This window comes from Genypterus blacodes, unplaced genomic scaffold, assembly GCF_046128005.1.
Source record: "Genypterus blacodes isolate CSIRO-AG114 ecotype Tasmania unplaced genomic scaffold, CSIRO-AGI_Gbla_v1 ptg000187l_1, whole genome shotgun sequence".
Lineage (NCBI taxonomy): Eukaryota > Metazoa > Chordata > Actinopteri > Ophidiiformes > Ophidiidae > Genypterus > Genypterus blacodes.
This window is the reverse complement of record NW_027466988.1, coordinates 52,317-68,301: the sequence shown is the minus strand read 5'-3', so window position 1 is coordinate 68,301 and position 15,985 is coordinate 52,317. Positions and strand designations below refer to the sequence as shown.

Genomic DNA, 15,985 nt, shown 5'->3' with positions numbered 1-15,985 from the left:
AATCAAAGTGATTTCCTGTGGTTCCTAAACCTCTCTGTCTCACCACCTCTCTGTCTCACCCCCTCTAATTTTCCCTCTGTCTCTCTCTCTTGTTGATGCAGTGTGTGTGTGTGTGTGTGTGTGTGTGTGTGTGTGTGTCAGCTCACTTCTTGTGTTTTCTCAGCTGCACTTTTCCATGAGAAGAACAAAAGTTTTCATGGATTTACTGCAATCACTCCCCCACACACACACTGACACTCACGCACTCATACACACACACACACACACACACACACACACACACACGTTAACTCGCACACCATCTCTCTCTCTTCATACAGGAGGAAAACGGCTGTTCAAAACAAACCTGACACTGTGAGCCCTCAGTTTTGGGTGTCATAACTCCTTTTCCCTCTGGGGTCAAAATGACCCTGCGGCACAAAGTGGTGCAATGGGGTCAATGTCACACCTTACTGCTATCAAACACATCTTTGATATTGGATGTTTGATGTGTGTGGTCAAGCAAGGGTTATGACCCTAACCCTAACCCTCACAACAAGAGGTGTTGGGGCATTTCACATTTGAGTCTGAGAGAGACAGGCAGCACAAAATGATGCAGAAGCACTGTACTGCACAGAAGAGAGAGAGACAGACGGGGAGAGAGAGACAGACAGGGAAGAGACAGACGGTGGGAGAGAGAGAGACACAGACAGACGGAGAGAGAGACAGAGAAGCCACGTTTCCATTTAGTTTTGTTTTGCTAATTCTAATGTTGCAAATGTAAAATCTATTTTTGAAAACACTCACATTTTGAGAAATAAGTGATTGTTTACTTGAGACTTTTACAGATTTAATTCCCAAAATGGAATAAAATCTAAAAGTGTTTTATGACTTAAACCTGTGACCTGTTTTAAATAAACAACATGAGGATTTCATTATAAACGACGATTCATCCTCCGCTTGATGCGACGTCTCACACCTCTGAAGCCACTTCGCTCTGATCCAGTCTCCCAGCATGCATTGGGACAAGAAAGGGTTTGCTATTCAATCATTCTGTCTTTTTGTTGAAGTTTTGCTGTTTCACGTGAGTTGAAAGAGGGGAGTCGCAGTAAGATGATGTCATTAACAGCTGGAGCATCAGCTGGCCCTGCTGCAGATGTGCGACTCCCAAACGTGTTGTTATCATGAAATTACTTTTACCTTGTTCGACTTTATTTTGAACACTAGATGGCACTGTCAGTGATTCCCATTGTGTCTGTTGAGTCAGCAGTGTGTGCGTGTGTGTGCGTGTGCGCGAATGTGCGTGCGTGTGTGTGTGTCAGTCAGTCCTGTTTATCTTGGAAAAGATTCGGGTACTTTCCAAGAATATTTCCATGTAGAGAGGGAAAAGACCACACACACACACACACACACACACACACAGATATTACTGACTAGGATGTACACACAGAGGGAGGAAGAGAAGAAAAGCCGAAAGGAAGGAAATTAAAGAAAGCAAAAGAGAAGGAGAGAAGATGATGAAGGAAGTGAAAATGCTGAGTCAGCACTCTGCATGTTGATCTGTGTGTGTGTGTGTGTGTGTTGGTGTGTTTTGGCAGTACAACATGGGAAGCTCATCCAACATCTGACAGCCATTACCCCCCCCCCCCCCACACACACACACACACATACAAACACACAGGCATAATCTGCTTCAAAAGTTAATAACAGCAGGGTCAAAGGTTAATGGTGAGAACCAGCTCATTTAACTGGTTGAAACAGGTTTTGTTTGTTTGTTGTTAGTAAACAGAAGCAGATATGCTCCAGAACAAACTGACCATCATCATCCTCCATCCCTCCACCACTCATCCGGGTCCAGGTCCTGGAGACGATATTCCTATCCCTCTCCACATTCTCCATCTGTTCCTGGGGATCCAAACACATGCCCAGTCCAGATGGGATATATGTGTTATGGGCCTGTGTCGTGGTCTCCTCAAAGTTGGACGTAAGTGGAACTCCTCCTCAGGGAGGCTTGCAGGAGCAGGAGGCCTCCTGATTAGATGACAAACCTTTTAAGGTGAAGGAGCAGAGCTTGTACTCTGAGCTCCTCCTGAAGTCCAAACTCCTCACCCTATTCCTAAGGGTGAGTTCTGAAGACACATTTTACCTGCTTGTATCCTTAGCCTTCTTCTTTCAGCCTCTGCTCAGAGATTATACCATAGGTAAGAGTTGGACCATAGATTGATTTGTAAATTGAGAGGGTTGCCTTCAGGCTCAGCTACCACCAGAGCTCCATACATTGTCTACATCAACCACCTATTGATCTCATGCTCCATCCTACCCTCACTCAAGGTGCCTGAGCTCCTTTACTTGGGGCAGGGACACTCTCCCAACCTGGAGAGGACAAGGGACCATTGCCTCAGATTTGGAGGTTCTGGTTCTCATTCTGGCCACTTTACACCTGGCTGCAAACTGATACACTGCCTGTTAAAGGTCACCCAATAAAGACGTTGAAGGCAATAGAAAGCTGAGATGTGATCTTGAAGCCACCAAACTGGTCCCTCTCCAAGCCTTTATTCTGCCTTTAGATTCACAAAAGAAAATCCTGGACAGAATAGCTTCACACACAGGGAATGTGCCCACATTAACTAGCCACTTTGATGATAGGACTAACAAAGGCCCTGGCATTACCTCAGCACACAATATGCTGCGATGGACAGGGTCATAAACCTTTAAGTCTACAAAGCTCATGCAGACTGGATGGAAACCTCCCATGACCCCTCCAGCATCCTTGCAAGGTAAATAGCTTATCCACAGTTACCCAACCAGGGCAGAAACAGCATTGCACCTCCTGAATCTGAGGTTTAACCATGTTTGAAACTCTGTGGCCCCAGTCTGCCAATCCCTGGGCATTGAACTCGACCTTTCTAGTCTCATCCACCCATGACACAACTGATGAGCTCCATCATGATGTCACTGATCATTGCCGACTCTCCTTCCTCCCCCGATGACATATTTGTTGGGGTTCGGGAGTTCAAAGTGTTCCTTCCATCAGCAGATTATATCCTCTGTTGAGGTCAGCAGTCCTCCTGTGTACAGTCTGAGCCAGGCCCTGCCTCCCTTCTTGAGTCATCTGACAGTTTTCCAGAACCAACAGTCCACCATGGCCTCTCCAAACTCCCCCCACACCCACTTTTTCACTTCAGTATTCGTTGAAGCTGCAGTTTTTCTGTACGCTGCTTCAAGAGCTCCCTGTGCTAACCCTAACCCTAACCCTCACCGTGAAAGACACCAACGTACATACTAACCCTTCTGGCCATAAGCCAAAGGGAGACTTAAACATGGACCCCTTAAAATCCATGTCCTCAATCTTCCTCAGGAAGCAGAAATATTTCCTGTAGAGGGTGGAGTTTAAGATCTCGAGGCCATCATTTGATTTTCCGAGATTGATTCAACAGCCTCTTCATTTGTCATCATCAGCATCCTTAATAATCATCATCTAATTAGCAGTTGGATGCAGTTTCATGTGTGTTCTACTCTTGAACTAAATTTATAAACCTAAACCCGATTTTGGGTCCAGATCCAGATCCAGAAATGCTAAATAAACTTTTCCTCGCTGCCCAAATCCTCCAAAAAGCAATATATTTCATTGAAAGGTTGTTATGATAAGAGATTACACACACACACACACACACACACTCACACATACTCACTTACACTCCACTTACATATATTGCTCCCACCCCTCACAAACACACACACACACATACACATACACACACACACACACACACACACACACACAAACACACACACACACACACACACACACACACACACACACAGGCTCTGGTGTTGATTTTTCAGTGCAAGGAAGAGGGAGGAGGAGAGTTTTAGAGAAGGAGGGAAAGAGCAGGAGGAGAGTTTAAGAGAAGGAGGGATAGTGGAAGAGGAGGAGGAGGTCAAAGCAGCTCCTCCCGCTCCTTGGAGAGCAGAAGGAGGAAAAGCAGATTCCAGACTCGGGACAAAAAGCTCCTCAGTTTTCACTCTTCAAACTCCGGGAATCTGTGGTTCTTTAGCCTCAGTGTTTCTGGGAAGCCCCGGAGCGGACTTTCCTGTTCTCCTCGGATCTCTCCATCATGTTCTCCCTGGGTCTCTCCTTGTCTCTGCTGGCTGTCTCGTGCGTGCTGTGGACGCCTGCTGCCCGTGCTGCATCCTGTGAACCGGTCCGGATCCCGCTGTGCCGCTCCATGCCATGGAACATGACCAAGATGCCAAACCACCTCCACCACAGCACGCAGGACAACGCAGTGCTCGCCATTGAGCAGTTTGAGGGGCTCCTGGGTGAGTTTTAGACCCACCTAAAACATAATCAACCATCTGCTAATTAACCAATCATGCTTTAGCTTTTAATTAGTGTCAGCAAACCCTAATTAGTCAGATAATGTTCATTAAGATGTTGGAGCTGTTCATTTAGTGCAAAATCAATAACATTCATAGTGTATAAGTTAGGGCAGGTCATTAAAGTTAAGCATTTAGTCACTTACTTAAAGCCAAAGGGTGTTCAAGCTTTGATTGATTAGTTTTAAGCAGCTATCATTTTTCATTGAAATACTTTTGAGGACATGAAGTAAATTTTGAGTAAAAAGTTGTCTTCACATGAGGCAGTTACAGAATGGACGAATGGATGGAAACTAACTGCACACAAAAAGAAGTCCGTTCTCTCTAAAGTGCCAAACCAAATAAACGAGCAAAACAGTTTACATGGTTTCAACGTGACTGAGCATTAAATGCTTATGGTCAGACCAACCATGGCAGAAATGTGGGTTGTGAACCCAACATGGGGTTAAACTGTGTGGTGTGTTTTTGGCGAGCTGTGTGTTCTATGAAACAGCCTGATTTGTGCACTCATGAGCTTTTTCTCTTTGTTTCAAATGAAGAATAAGCTAACGAGAGGAAAAAGGCTTAGAAATGTCTGGATGCTCTCATCCCTTAGAACACAGGCGGTCAAGAGGTCACACCCAGCAGACTTCTGTGGCCCAATCCCTCTGAAAGTAAACACAACATATGAGCGGTGTCATATGAAACTATAATCGTCACAGTGTTTGTTTTACATTATGATCATTAGGATCTCATAACTGGAACAATTCCAATACAGACTTGATCGTATTGTTTACGAGCACTCCTGACCACGAACAGAGACGAAGAGATGTAAACAGCTGGAGGTCCAGACTGCTAGAAACCACCAGAACTTCCCCAGTAAAGGTCGCAAACAGAAACACAGACATGAAAGAACTAAACACCTTAAATAAACTTCCTGTTGCAACACATTTGGGTTCAAATATTAGAGCATTATTGGAGTTTCAGTTTTTCCTGATGAATTAAGACGAACTGAATACAAATACTCAACGTGTTTTTAAAATATAATCACTAAGAAGTGAATTGTTCTATAAAAACACTTGTGCATTAAGCTTCGCGAATTTGCTTCTGTTACCATGGTGACACTGTGTTGTAAGCAGGACCTTTGATGAATTTTCCCCAGTGAAGCTAAAAGGAGCTTCAAATGAACGTAGACAAAACCAAAGAGTGTTACAATGACATCACTTCATGCTGCACCACAAGCTCCGCCCCCTGTCCTTACACACAATGAGTGGTGATCACCTCCGTCTTCATACACGCATAAAAACTGAAATTGACAAAGTGAAGAAAGAGTTAAAATCCAAACTTACAAACCTTCACATACCAGCTGATAGTGTGTATAGACAGAAACACACACACACACACACACACACACATAGTGTGGTTTTGATAAGTGTGTGTGTTAATCACACAGACAGAGTTCAGACGTGCTGAGGCTATGAAGAGTCACTTACTGATTAAACACACTTCCTGTCTAATCTCCATATCAGCCCACCTGTGTTACACGCACGCACGCACGCACACACGCACGCACACACACACGCACACACACACACACACACACACACACACACACACACACACATAGCTTCAGTTTGAGGGTTAGTGTTGACCCATGACCTCCATGTTCGAGGTCAACATTAGGCTTATAAACATGTGGGCGTGTCTTTATCATTAATTATGAATGTGACTCCTCTGATTGATGGATTTGATCATGTGTGATCATATCCAAACATTTCCTACATACAGGAAAAACAAATTACCATGACAATACAATCTGAACTATAGTAACTGTCTCTCTCTCTCTGCCTTTCTCTGTGTCTTTCTTTCTGTCTATCTGACTGTCTCTCTTTCTTTCTGCCTTCCTGTCTCCATACTTGTCTTTGTCTCTTTGGATACGTGTGTCTCATTGTGTACCTGTTTTTCTGTCACTTTGCGCACCTGTCTGTCTCTCTTGCTACCTGTCTCTCTGGCTGCTTGTTTGTACCTCTCTGTCTCTGCATACCTGTCTTTCTCACTCTACTTGCATACGCGTTTGTCTCTCTGTCTCTGGCTGCCTGTGTTTTTCTTTCTGTCTCTCTTCTTGCTGCATGTCTGTCTCTTTGTGTACATGTCTGTCTCTACGCACATTTCGATCTCTGTCCACCTGGTTGTCTCCCTCTCGCTCTTTGACTGCCTGTCCGTCCCTCTCCTGCCTGTTCCTATGGCCTTGTTTGTCTTGCGCTGTCTTTCTTTGCATATCTTCCCAACTCACCGGCTGCCGCTCTGTCTCTGTCTCTCTCTGTGTACCTGTCGGTCTCTCTGGTGCAGGTACGGGCTGTAGCCCTGACCTGCTCTTCTTCCTGTGTGCAATGTACGCTCCCATCTGCACAATCGACTTCCAGCACGATCCCATCAGGCCCTGTAAGGCCGTTTGTGAGCGCGCTCAGTTGGGCTGTGAGCCGGTCATGAGACGCTACAACCACAGCTGGCCTGACAGCCTGGCCTGCACAGAACTGCCGCTCTACGACCGTGGAGTCTGCATCTCCCCCGAGGCCATCGTCAAGGCAGAGGGCCCAGGTATCTTTATCGCCATCATCACCTAGCGCTAATTCTAGAAGCTAATTCTGTTAGCACTGAAGCTAATGTAATGTGGCTAATTAGCCCAATGTAGATAATGATAATATGAGCTCATGCTAACCTTATCATGTATAATGTGATCTATATAAGAGTGCTGTGCAAATCATTAATCAATAAAACTCATGAAATACTTTCCTCATTCAGGAGGTTTAGAGCATCAGGAAGTGGATCAGCCCCTCCTCCCCTTTCCCTCCCCCCCAGATAGCGTGAGACATTTCCTGTCCCAGGCTGCTGCTCAAAGAACTCGTTGATCAGCGAATAAAAAGCTCTCTGTGCTCCTAAAACACTTACAAAACCCTGAACGGCCTATTGGGACTGGATCAGGTTTGGGGATTTTCCTGAGGCTTGGTCAAAGTTCATTAAGGCGTTTCTGTTTTCAATCCATTGCTCCTCATTTATCATTGACTATTAATTAATTAACTAATGAATTGATCACTTCTAAAACAATTGTGTAATCTATATAACAATTGTTTGCATGATCATTCACTATTAAAGACTCTGCATAATACGAGGTTTGATTGATAAGTTGTGAGCTCTGGTTTCAGATGAAACATTTTTAGAGAATGAATGCATGGCTCTGTGTCTCTGTAGATCAGAACTACCAGGACCCAGCCAGGTGTAACCCAGGTGAGTGTGTCATATGATTATTGAGGTTATTAGTCACCTGGGTTGTAGTGGTTGGTTAATTCTAATAAGTTCTGATCGGTTCTGACAGAATCAAGCCCAGATTTTCCCATGGACTCTAACAACCTCCACTGTCGAGGCCCACAAGGAGGTAAGCTGTCTTTCTGTTTGCCTGCCTATTCGTCTGTGTTGTGTTGATGCTTTGATATTTTTTGTGTTTTTTATGTTGTGTGTGTGTGTTTATGTATGTGTTCAGATCGCTGTCGGTGTAAAACAGTCAGACTGGCATTAAAGACGTACCTGAAGAACAACTACAACTATGGTGAGTCGGTTAAAAAAAATCAAAATCAAAGAAATTGCCAGAGCTCATGTTTCTAGATGAGCACTGGGATATGATAACTACAGAATTATGATGACGACGGTTGGGTTGACAAGAAACCTCAGGCAGAACCGGGCTCTAAGTGGGCGTGGCGAGAGAGCGAGAGATGGAGATGGAGAAAGGAAAGACAGAGACACACAGCAGAGGAGCACAGCAACAACAGAGATTAGTACTAATGTTAATATGACTAATGATATTAATACAAAGAGAGTGCACGGGTTTCTAGCACAGCAACAGGGTCTTCATCTCTACAGGACAGGGTCTTCATCTCTACAGGACAGGGTCTTCATCTCTACAGGACAGGGTCTTCATCTCTACAGGACAGGGTCTTCATCTCTACAGGATAGGGTGGTCTACATCTCTACAGAATAGGCTTCCATAAGAACCTGTGAGATGAGACGAGTAGTCTGTGATTAGCAGTTACAACTTAGGTTATCTTAGGTGACATAAAGCTGAAATGGTCTGAAATGGTCAGCCTGTGGTTGTTGTCTCTCAGTAATCCGGGCTCGGGTCAGGGAGGTGAGGAATCGAGGTCTGGAGCCCACAGCGTTGGTAGAGGTGAAGGAGGTGCTGAAGTCGTCTCTGGTCAACATTCCCAGGGACACACAGACGCTCTACTATTCCTCTTCCTGTCTGTGCCCCCCCCTCTCCGTGGGGGATGACTATTTGATCATGGGCTACGAGAATGACGAGACATCCAGGTAGGGCCAACAAGTACTACATGTACTAGTACAACTGAAGTAATTTCTAACTTTGTGTGTGTGTGTTTTCAGGTTACTCCTGATTGATGGCTCCATTGCTCAGAAATGGAAGGACAGAATGGCAAGGAAGGTCAAGGTGACTCTCTCTCTCTCTGTCTCTCTCTGTCTCTCTGTCTCTCTGTCTCTGTCGCTCTCTGACTCTCTCTCTCTCTCTCTCTCTCTCTCTCTCTCTCTCTCTCTCTCACACACATGCAGATCTTGAATCAATCCATTCACCCCATGTCTTGCTCACTGTCTTTCTCTATCCTCTGTCTAATCTCTCTATCTGCCTCTTAGAGATGGGATCAGATCTTGCAGGGTAAAGGCCGAACTGCGCAGCGCAGGAGTCGCCACTGAGACCTGAAGGAGTGTGTGTATGTGTGTGTGTGTGTGTACATATTGCACTATCACAGCCTGTTGAAGCTGAATTCTGTTTCATTGCTGTCATTTTTTGTCATTTATTATCTTTGCACAAACACACTTCAGTGTGCATTCAGAATGTGTGTGTGTGTGTGTGTGTCTGTGTGTCTGTGTGTCTGTGTGAGTGTGTATGTGTGTGTGTTCGCTGAAGACATGAAAGCAATACAAACACTCAAAATACTGGACACAGTTTCCATGGTGATGCAATGGAGGATGATGGGAGCCATGAAAACACATTGTGTTCACACACAGCTCCAGCTGGGCTGTAAGAGCACTGTTTCTTTCCAAAAAATGACAAAGCTTCAGCTGGAACCCTATTTCCTGTGTTGGGCAGGGCACAGTGCAGACCGGGATGCAGATGGAATGTGAGTTTCTGAGCGAGAGATAGCTTTACTTTGAAAATCCATCACTGTTCCTTCCTGCCAGTAATCCTGTGTACTTTTAAAGGATGTTGTCTGAACATACACTCACATATAAAAAAACCTGTACACATTATCATGTAAACTAACAATCAATATTGATCAATACTGCTGATTAGTAAATCCGGTGTGTCAAACATCTTTTCTTTCTCAGCAGTTTGAAGCATTAAATCTTAACAACACAATGAAACAAATGTTTGTGTGTGTGTCGGAGCTCAGGCTTCATCTAGTGAATAGAACAGACCAACACCAACCACCACCATAGAGGGAAGGAGAGAGAGAGAGAGAGAGGGGAGAGAGACAGTGACATAGAGAGGGAGAGCAATGAGAGAGACATAGGGTGAGAAAGGGAGAGAGACGGTGATAGACAGTGTTACAGACATGAGTCATGGTTAAGAGTAACGTGTACAGAGTAATGGATTCAAACCTGAGATAAACCCTAAAAAAAAACAAATCACAACAAACATGGATAAGAAAGAAAATAACAGGAAATCCAACACAAAACAAAACCTAATTTAGACAAAAACTAAAACTAAAAAGAAAAGGAATTTGGAGAGGACACCAGAGACAACCTTCAAAGAGAGAGACATCATAAGACAACAATGGCCCATATTTGATACAATATGTCTGTCTAGGAGGAAAAGCTGGTAAAACTCAGCTCATTCAAATGTATTTATTCAGTTCAATTTCATCTATAAAGCGCCAAATCACAACAACTTTATCTCGAGGTACTTTACATACAGAACATTTAAAGAAACCCAACATTCCCCCATGAGCAGCACTTGGCAACCGCAGCAAACTCCCCTTTAACGGGAAGGAACCTAAGAGAGAGAAAGAGAGAAAGACAAGCACAGCAACAACAATGATAACAGTAATAGAAGTATGACTAATTATATTGAGAGTAGAATGCATGAGTTTCAAGCAGGACAGGGTCTTCATCTTTACAGCACAGGGTCTTCATCTCTACAGGACAGGGTCTACATCTGTCTACATCTGTTGATAAAAATTGGGAAAATGTTTCAGAGAAGGAAGAAGGGAAGACAAACAAATCCTCATCTGGCCTGGGAACTCCTGGGGATCCCCCAGGAGGCGCTAGAATCCGAGTCAAGAGATACAATGCTGTGATGATGTCAATACTAAATATACATAAACTGAATGGGCATGGTGACACAGCTAGAGGCTGTGTGTGTGTGTGTGTGTGTGTGTGTGTGTGTGTGTGTGTGTGTGTGTGTGTGTGTGTGTACGGTGTGTATGGCTCCAAACGTGAGGCGCTCATGGAGAACACAGTACAAGCCACCGTTAACCAAAAAGGTTGGGGATCTACAGTGGAGAGTTTTACAAGTGATTGTGACTGTGTTGACGAAGATGAAACATCTCCATTCTGTCCTGACAGAATTTGACAGCCTTTCATGGTTTCCTGGTTTTAACCCTTTTTCAGCTATTAGAGAGGCTCTTTAGTTTGTTTTGAGAGGAATTCTGCCTAAGTATTTCCATCCAAAGTGTCATCCTGGGTCAGGCTAAGACGTGTAGCTGAGTAGGAGGAACAAAATCCATCAATCACTGGATTATGATGCACAAACATTACATTACATTACATTACGATCATTTGGCAGACGCTTTTATCCAAAGCGACTTACATTACATTATATTACCACCCTTCGCAGAGGGGGGAGCAATTGAGGGTTCGGTGCCTTGCTCAGGGGCACCTTGGCAGGGGCTCGAACCGGCGACCCTCCGGTTCCCAAGTGGAAGCACTACCCACTGAGCAAACAATGATGAAAACTCGGTTAAACATTGATTCTTGTCACTACAGAACCAGGAGCTGTTTGACAGTGTGTGGTGTCTCACGGCCAGCTCAAATGCAAGAACATAGGGTCAAATAGTGTTGAAACCATTTATTTAGAAAGCACAGCACATGGAGAGGCATCACCTCCATGACAGGGACAGGGGGTTATGAGGCCTCCAGGATGATTCCAGTCCAGGTGCTCCTAGTTGCTTCATTGACAACCCCGCCCACCTAAAATACGTGAACCTACATGCTTTTACCCCTCTCTCTCTCTCTCTCTCTCTCTCTCTCTGTCTCTCTCTCTCTCTCTCTCTCTCTCTCACACATACACACTCTCTGTGAGTGTGTCTCTCTCTGTCTCTCTCTGTCTCTCTCTCTCTCTCTCTCTCTCTCTGTTTGTCTTACTGTCTCTGCCCCTGGGTGTGTGTGTGTGTGTGTATTATTTTGACAATAACTGGAGGAATCTGTCATAAAAGATTTAAATAGTTTTTTAATTTTCAGAAATAAGAAAAATACCAAGATCATCATGACAACAATGAACACACAAAACAAAACAAGCCTGAATGATTATGAAACTGTCGATTTTTTTGTTTATCAATAAAAAGACAAAGATCCACAATGACCAATCACAATAACAGCAGAATTCTTAAATTCTTCCTGAATAGGAAGTAGGAATAGGAATCCTTAGTTTGTTCTCCTGCCATTTCCTGTTTTAAGCTCCTGACATTTCATTTATTTCAGACTATAGATAATTTTTTTCAGATAATGTCTTTTTGTTTTGTGGTTATTTGTGACTTTTTCAGATTTACTATTTTGATTCCTAAACGTTTCATCAGTAAATTGTCAAATGTAAGGATTACTGTTCTCAGTAAATCCATCCGTTCTTGCTCCTCACACCCTCTAGTGTTTGGATCCTTTCAGTGTGTCCATGTTGCTGTTTCTCAGCTGCTCCAGGAAGCCGGGGTTTGGACAGGAAGTGGGCCGTGCTGTCTTCACCAGTGAGAGCGCAGCTTCAAAGGGCTGGTCGTCACATGACATCAAGTAGCCAATCACCACTGCCGGTGCACGTGACACTCCAGCATTACAGTGGACCAGGACAACACCTTTCTGAGGCAGAGGGGGAGGGGCTTAGTAACTGACACACCAGAAAGTATTTCCATGGCAACAGTATTCACCCTGCAGAGCTGTAAACAATGAAGCGGAATTTGTGGCTTAGCGCGCTTACATGGGATGAGTTGACTTTAAACAGGATAATATTGCCATGGCAACTTACCATCCTCTGACCCCCCCATTCTGTCTGCTGTCTCTGTTTAGAGCACATCCATACACTAAAGTCATTAAGGTTAGGGTTAGGGTACGGCATGAAGGCATGACAGGGAGCCCTACAGATCAGTCAGTACTGCATACGGTCCGTCTCACATTTTGATTGACCCTGAATCATTTATAAGGATTGAGGTTTATGCTTTATTGAACATTTGTTGATATTTTAACAATGCAAAACATATTCTTCACTGTAGGCCTAAAGGGAAAATTAGAAAATAGCAAGGATGATAAAAAGTTCCATCCTCTACACCGAAACATGAAGCTGTAATATTTTCGAAACTGTAACACACACATCTGAGACACCGCCCCTTAGTTGAATGTGCGCAGACTCTGGATGACAAAGCCTGAACCAACTTTCTCAGTACTGTTTAACACTGATTCCAGCGGCAGATATTTGCTAAAACAGCTCTTTAAAATGAATCCCATGTTGACAAACCTCCCTCCGTGGCACACCTCTCTGGCGTCAATTTGAAGTGCAGATGATTTCTGTCACTAAGGTGATTATTTGTCCTCTCTATCTATTACTTTCTCCTCTGAACATTAGAGAACTCTACTTCCTCCCCCAATCTGTGAAGATTGTTGTATTTATGTTGTTATAGTTATTCCATTGTCTCAGTTTTTTTTGTTTGTTATTTTATGTTGTAACTCTAAATTACACCAAGGAGGAAATGCTGCACTCAGCAGCTGTTATTGTTGTTGTCACGACAACATCAATAACTGATAGTCTGCTGGGTAATCTGATACAAACATTTCAAAGAAAAAGTATCAGTTTAAATATCACAACTGGACTTACACACACATCTCACACTCACAAAAATGAACATCCACTTCCTGTAATCATACACTGTGTGAGTGCATACGGTGTCATGTTGAGGTGAGCTAAAAGCTTGTATGACACTGAGATCTGATCTGAGTGCAGGTTAATAATACATCAACAAAACTACACATAAATAATTTATAGAGAAAGAGAAAGAGGGCAGGAGGTGGGGTGGAAGAGAGGAGAGGAGGAGAGGAGAGGAGGAGAGGAGGAGACAGATCAGCAGTCCTCGTACCTCACTGTATGCCTGCTGGATGAAGTCACAGCATTCCTGCATATGTAGCAGCAGATTGGCGTCTGGCTGATCCAGGATGCTTATGGTCTTGTAGATGAAGAAATCAGGAAAGATGTTGTCTACACCAAACGCTACATTTAGAATGTGAGACACCTGAGGAAGAGCACAAGGAGAACCAAGTCCAGTTGCCTGAGAATGGACCTTCCTTGCCTATCATGACTGTTATGGATAATTGAGAACCTTCACAGACATGTGGTTGTTCTATTAATGTGATGTGTTGACGAGTTGTGGCAAGAAGGCATCTGACATCCAATCATTGGAAAACGGAATGGCATATCAATAACACTTCAGATCCAAATATGTGATGTGTTCAGGGCTGCCACTATGGATTTCATTGGTAATTGATCATTGAACTATTTTAATTTCTGATCCAGCAATCAATAGTACACATCATTTATATTATATTTTCCACATTATATTTAACTTTTTTTATACAGCATATATTATTTTTTTGTGATTTATTTCATTTGCCAGGGGTTAACCAGTAAATCGTCCCTTTACGATATGATCTACGTGGTGATGTGTTACATTGGTTGTTGTATGGCAGTGAGGAAAAAGACTGAATGTAACGCATTTAAGCTAACCCTAAGACTCTAACCCCTAACCCTCTCCCTAAACCTCTAACCCTTCTTTTGCATATTTTGCATAAAGGGACGTTGTTGAAAAAATGATGTCCTCCACCTTCTTTGTTCGAACACTGACAAACTAAACAGATTTCTATAATAAACACGAACCTGAGGAACCTTTCAGTATTCAACAGGAGCAAGAACAGTAAGTCAGTAAGGTCATTTTCTCTAAGCATTCCAGTGAGGTCACAAACATCAGAACCTTAAAGAATGTTTGTGATTGTTCTGATTTTATTTCATATTTCCAGGAACGTTCAAGTTTCATTCCCCAGTCTATGGAATATTTCCTCATGGTTGTGTAATTACTCTAAGGAATGTTCCCCAAAAGTTCCTGTTACATGAGGACATTTTAAAGAAAATATGGAGAACATTCCATGAAGGTCTCCTTGAACAGTTTCCTAAAAGGGACTACAATCCCTACAATTCCTTTTAGGAACATTCTGGAATTACCACTGGAAACCTTCAGGGAGCTTTAATGCGAACAGATCACAGAATGTTACACATTTATTTTGAAAACAAAGACCTCACCTTGTGTTTTCTCAGTGTTCCAAAGTCATGTGCAGCATCCTGGGAGCCTACACACAGACACAGACACAGACACGGACACGGACACAGACACAGACACAGACACACGCATACGCAGAGGTCACACTCCGAATGTAACTAAACTGCTGTTTAGTTACATTGCTGTACACAGTCTCTTTTTGTGATTAGCTGGGCTAAACTTATTTTAGGCTTAGCTGAGCCTTAGCTAAGCGTACCTCAGCCAGAGCTGTTAGGCTGCTGGGCTGCTGGGCTGTCTCCATGCCAGAAGACTCCAAACCCAGCAGGTCATAGAGTGGGTCTACCCACAGGGCTCCAGAACCTATCCACCATCCTGCTACACTGCCCTCCTCTTCTATTTAGTTATTAGTCGGCTAGTTAGTGAGTTAGTCAGGGTCATTGTATAAAGGGGACAAAGCCTAGTGCAATGTGAGCTGCTCTCACGTACTAGTTAGTAGTTTATTTATTTATTCAATTTTGTGTTGAGGGCAGCTAGATAGTTAATTTAGACATTTTGTTAATTAGTTAGATTTTTCTACTACTTGGTGAGTTATTCTTTAGTTAGTTAGTTAGTTATTTTTACTTATAATATTTTTGACCTTTAAAATATTCAGTAGATTAACTCACCCAGAAGCAGGTGGGGTTTAACAACGCCCACCCGCAGGTCCCAGGAAGTGTCTTGGACATATCCCACCATCCTCTCTGGGGGGACAGGGTCTTCCACTACAGTAATGGTGGAACCTTTCCAGGTTTCTATAATGCGACGGCCACTCAGTGATGTCACACGGGTGCACTGCTTCCTCAGCCGAGTCCTAGAGAAACTCACGATCTCCTCAGCCAGGGACTGCATGACTTCACCAGACTGATTTGAACTGGACTAGACTGGACTGGAGTTGAAAGAAATTAGACGTTGTTGGTCCAGGCTGAATACACGTTAAATGATTGACTTTTAGATATCTAATATTGTGTTATAACATGGAATAATTTCTTACCACTGTTTTCTCAACAGAAACAAAC

The 15,985-nt window shown here is 43.5% G+C and overlaps 2 protein-coding genes across 2 annotated transcripts; one reads left to right on the top strand and one right to left on the bottom strand.

Moving 5' to 3' along the window:
* The first annotated feature begins 3,836 nt into the window (after nucleotides 1-3,836).
* On the top strand, nucleotides 3,837-9,436 carry frzb (frizzled related protein). The gene is made up of 8 exons (XM_076168098.1): nucleotides 3,837-4,302; nucleotides 6,688-6,936; nucleotides 7,588-7,623; nucleotides 7,712-7,771; nucleotides 7,877-7,942; nucleotides 8,496-8,700; nucleotides 8,773-8,836; nucleotides 9,037-9,436. Exons 1-8 carry the CDS (start codon nucleotides 4,098-4,100, stop codon nucleotides 9,094-9,096), a joined length of 945 nt encoding a protein of 314 aa, XP_076024213.1. The 5' UTR covers nucleotides 3,837-4,097; the 3' UTR covers nucleotides 9,097-9,436.
* Nucleotides 9,437-12,069: 2,633 nt separating this feature from the next.
* On the bottom strand, nucleotides 12,070-15,818 carry LOC143014279 (dual specificity protein phosphatase 19-like). Its single transcript, XM_076168097.1, has 4 exons — nucleotides 15,596-15,818; nucleotides 14,954-15,000; nucleotides 13,740-13,892; nucleotides 12,070-12,471 (listed from the first exon to the last, which is right to left on the bottom strand). Exons 1-4 carry the CDS (start codon nucleotides 15,816-15,818, stop codon nucleotides 12,265-12,267), a joined length of 630 nt encoding a protein of 209 aa, XP_076024212.1. The 3' UTR covers nucleotides 12,070-12,264.
* Between the last annotated feature and the right edge of the window lie 167 nt (nucleotides 15,819-15,985).

Excerpts from the sequence above, each read along its gene's own strand:
- frzb (XM_076168098.1), top strand. The coding sequence starts at position 4,098 with ATGTTCTCCCTGGGTCTCTCCTTGTCTCTGCTGGCTGTCTCGTGCGTG. Across the intron at positions 6,937-7,587 it reads CGTCAAGGCAGAGGGCCCAG|ATCAGAACTACCAGGACCCA; the intron begins GTATCTTTATCG and ends GTGTCTCTGTAG. Across the intron at positions 8,701-8,772 it reads GAGAATGACGAGACATCCAG|GTTACTCCTGATTGATGGCT; the intron begins GTAGGGCCAACA and ends GTGTGTTTTCAG.
- LOC143014279 (XM_076168097.1), bottom strand. The coding sequence starts at position 15,818 with ATGCAGTCCCTGGCTGAGGAGATCGTGAGTTTCTCTAGGACTCGGCTG. Across the intron at positions 15,001-15,595 it reads TAAACCCCACCTGCTTCTGG|GCTCCCAGGATGCTGCACAT; the intron begins GTGAGTTAATCT and ends GTCTGTGTGTAG. Across the intron at positions 13,893-14,953 it reads GAACACTGAGAAAACACAAG|GTGTCTCACATTCTAAATGT; the intron begins GTGAGGTCTTTG and ends GCTCTTCCTCAG.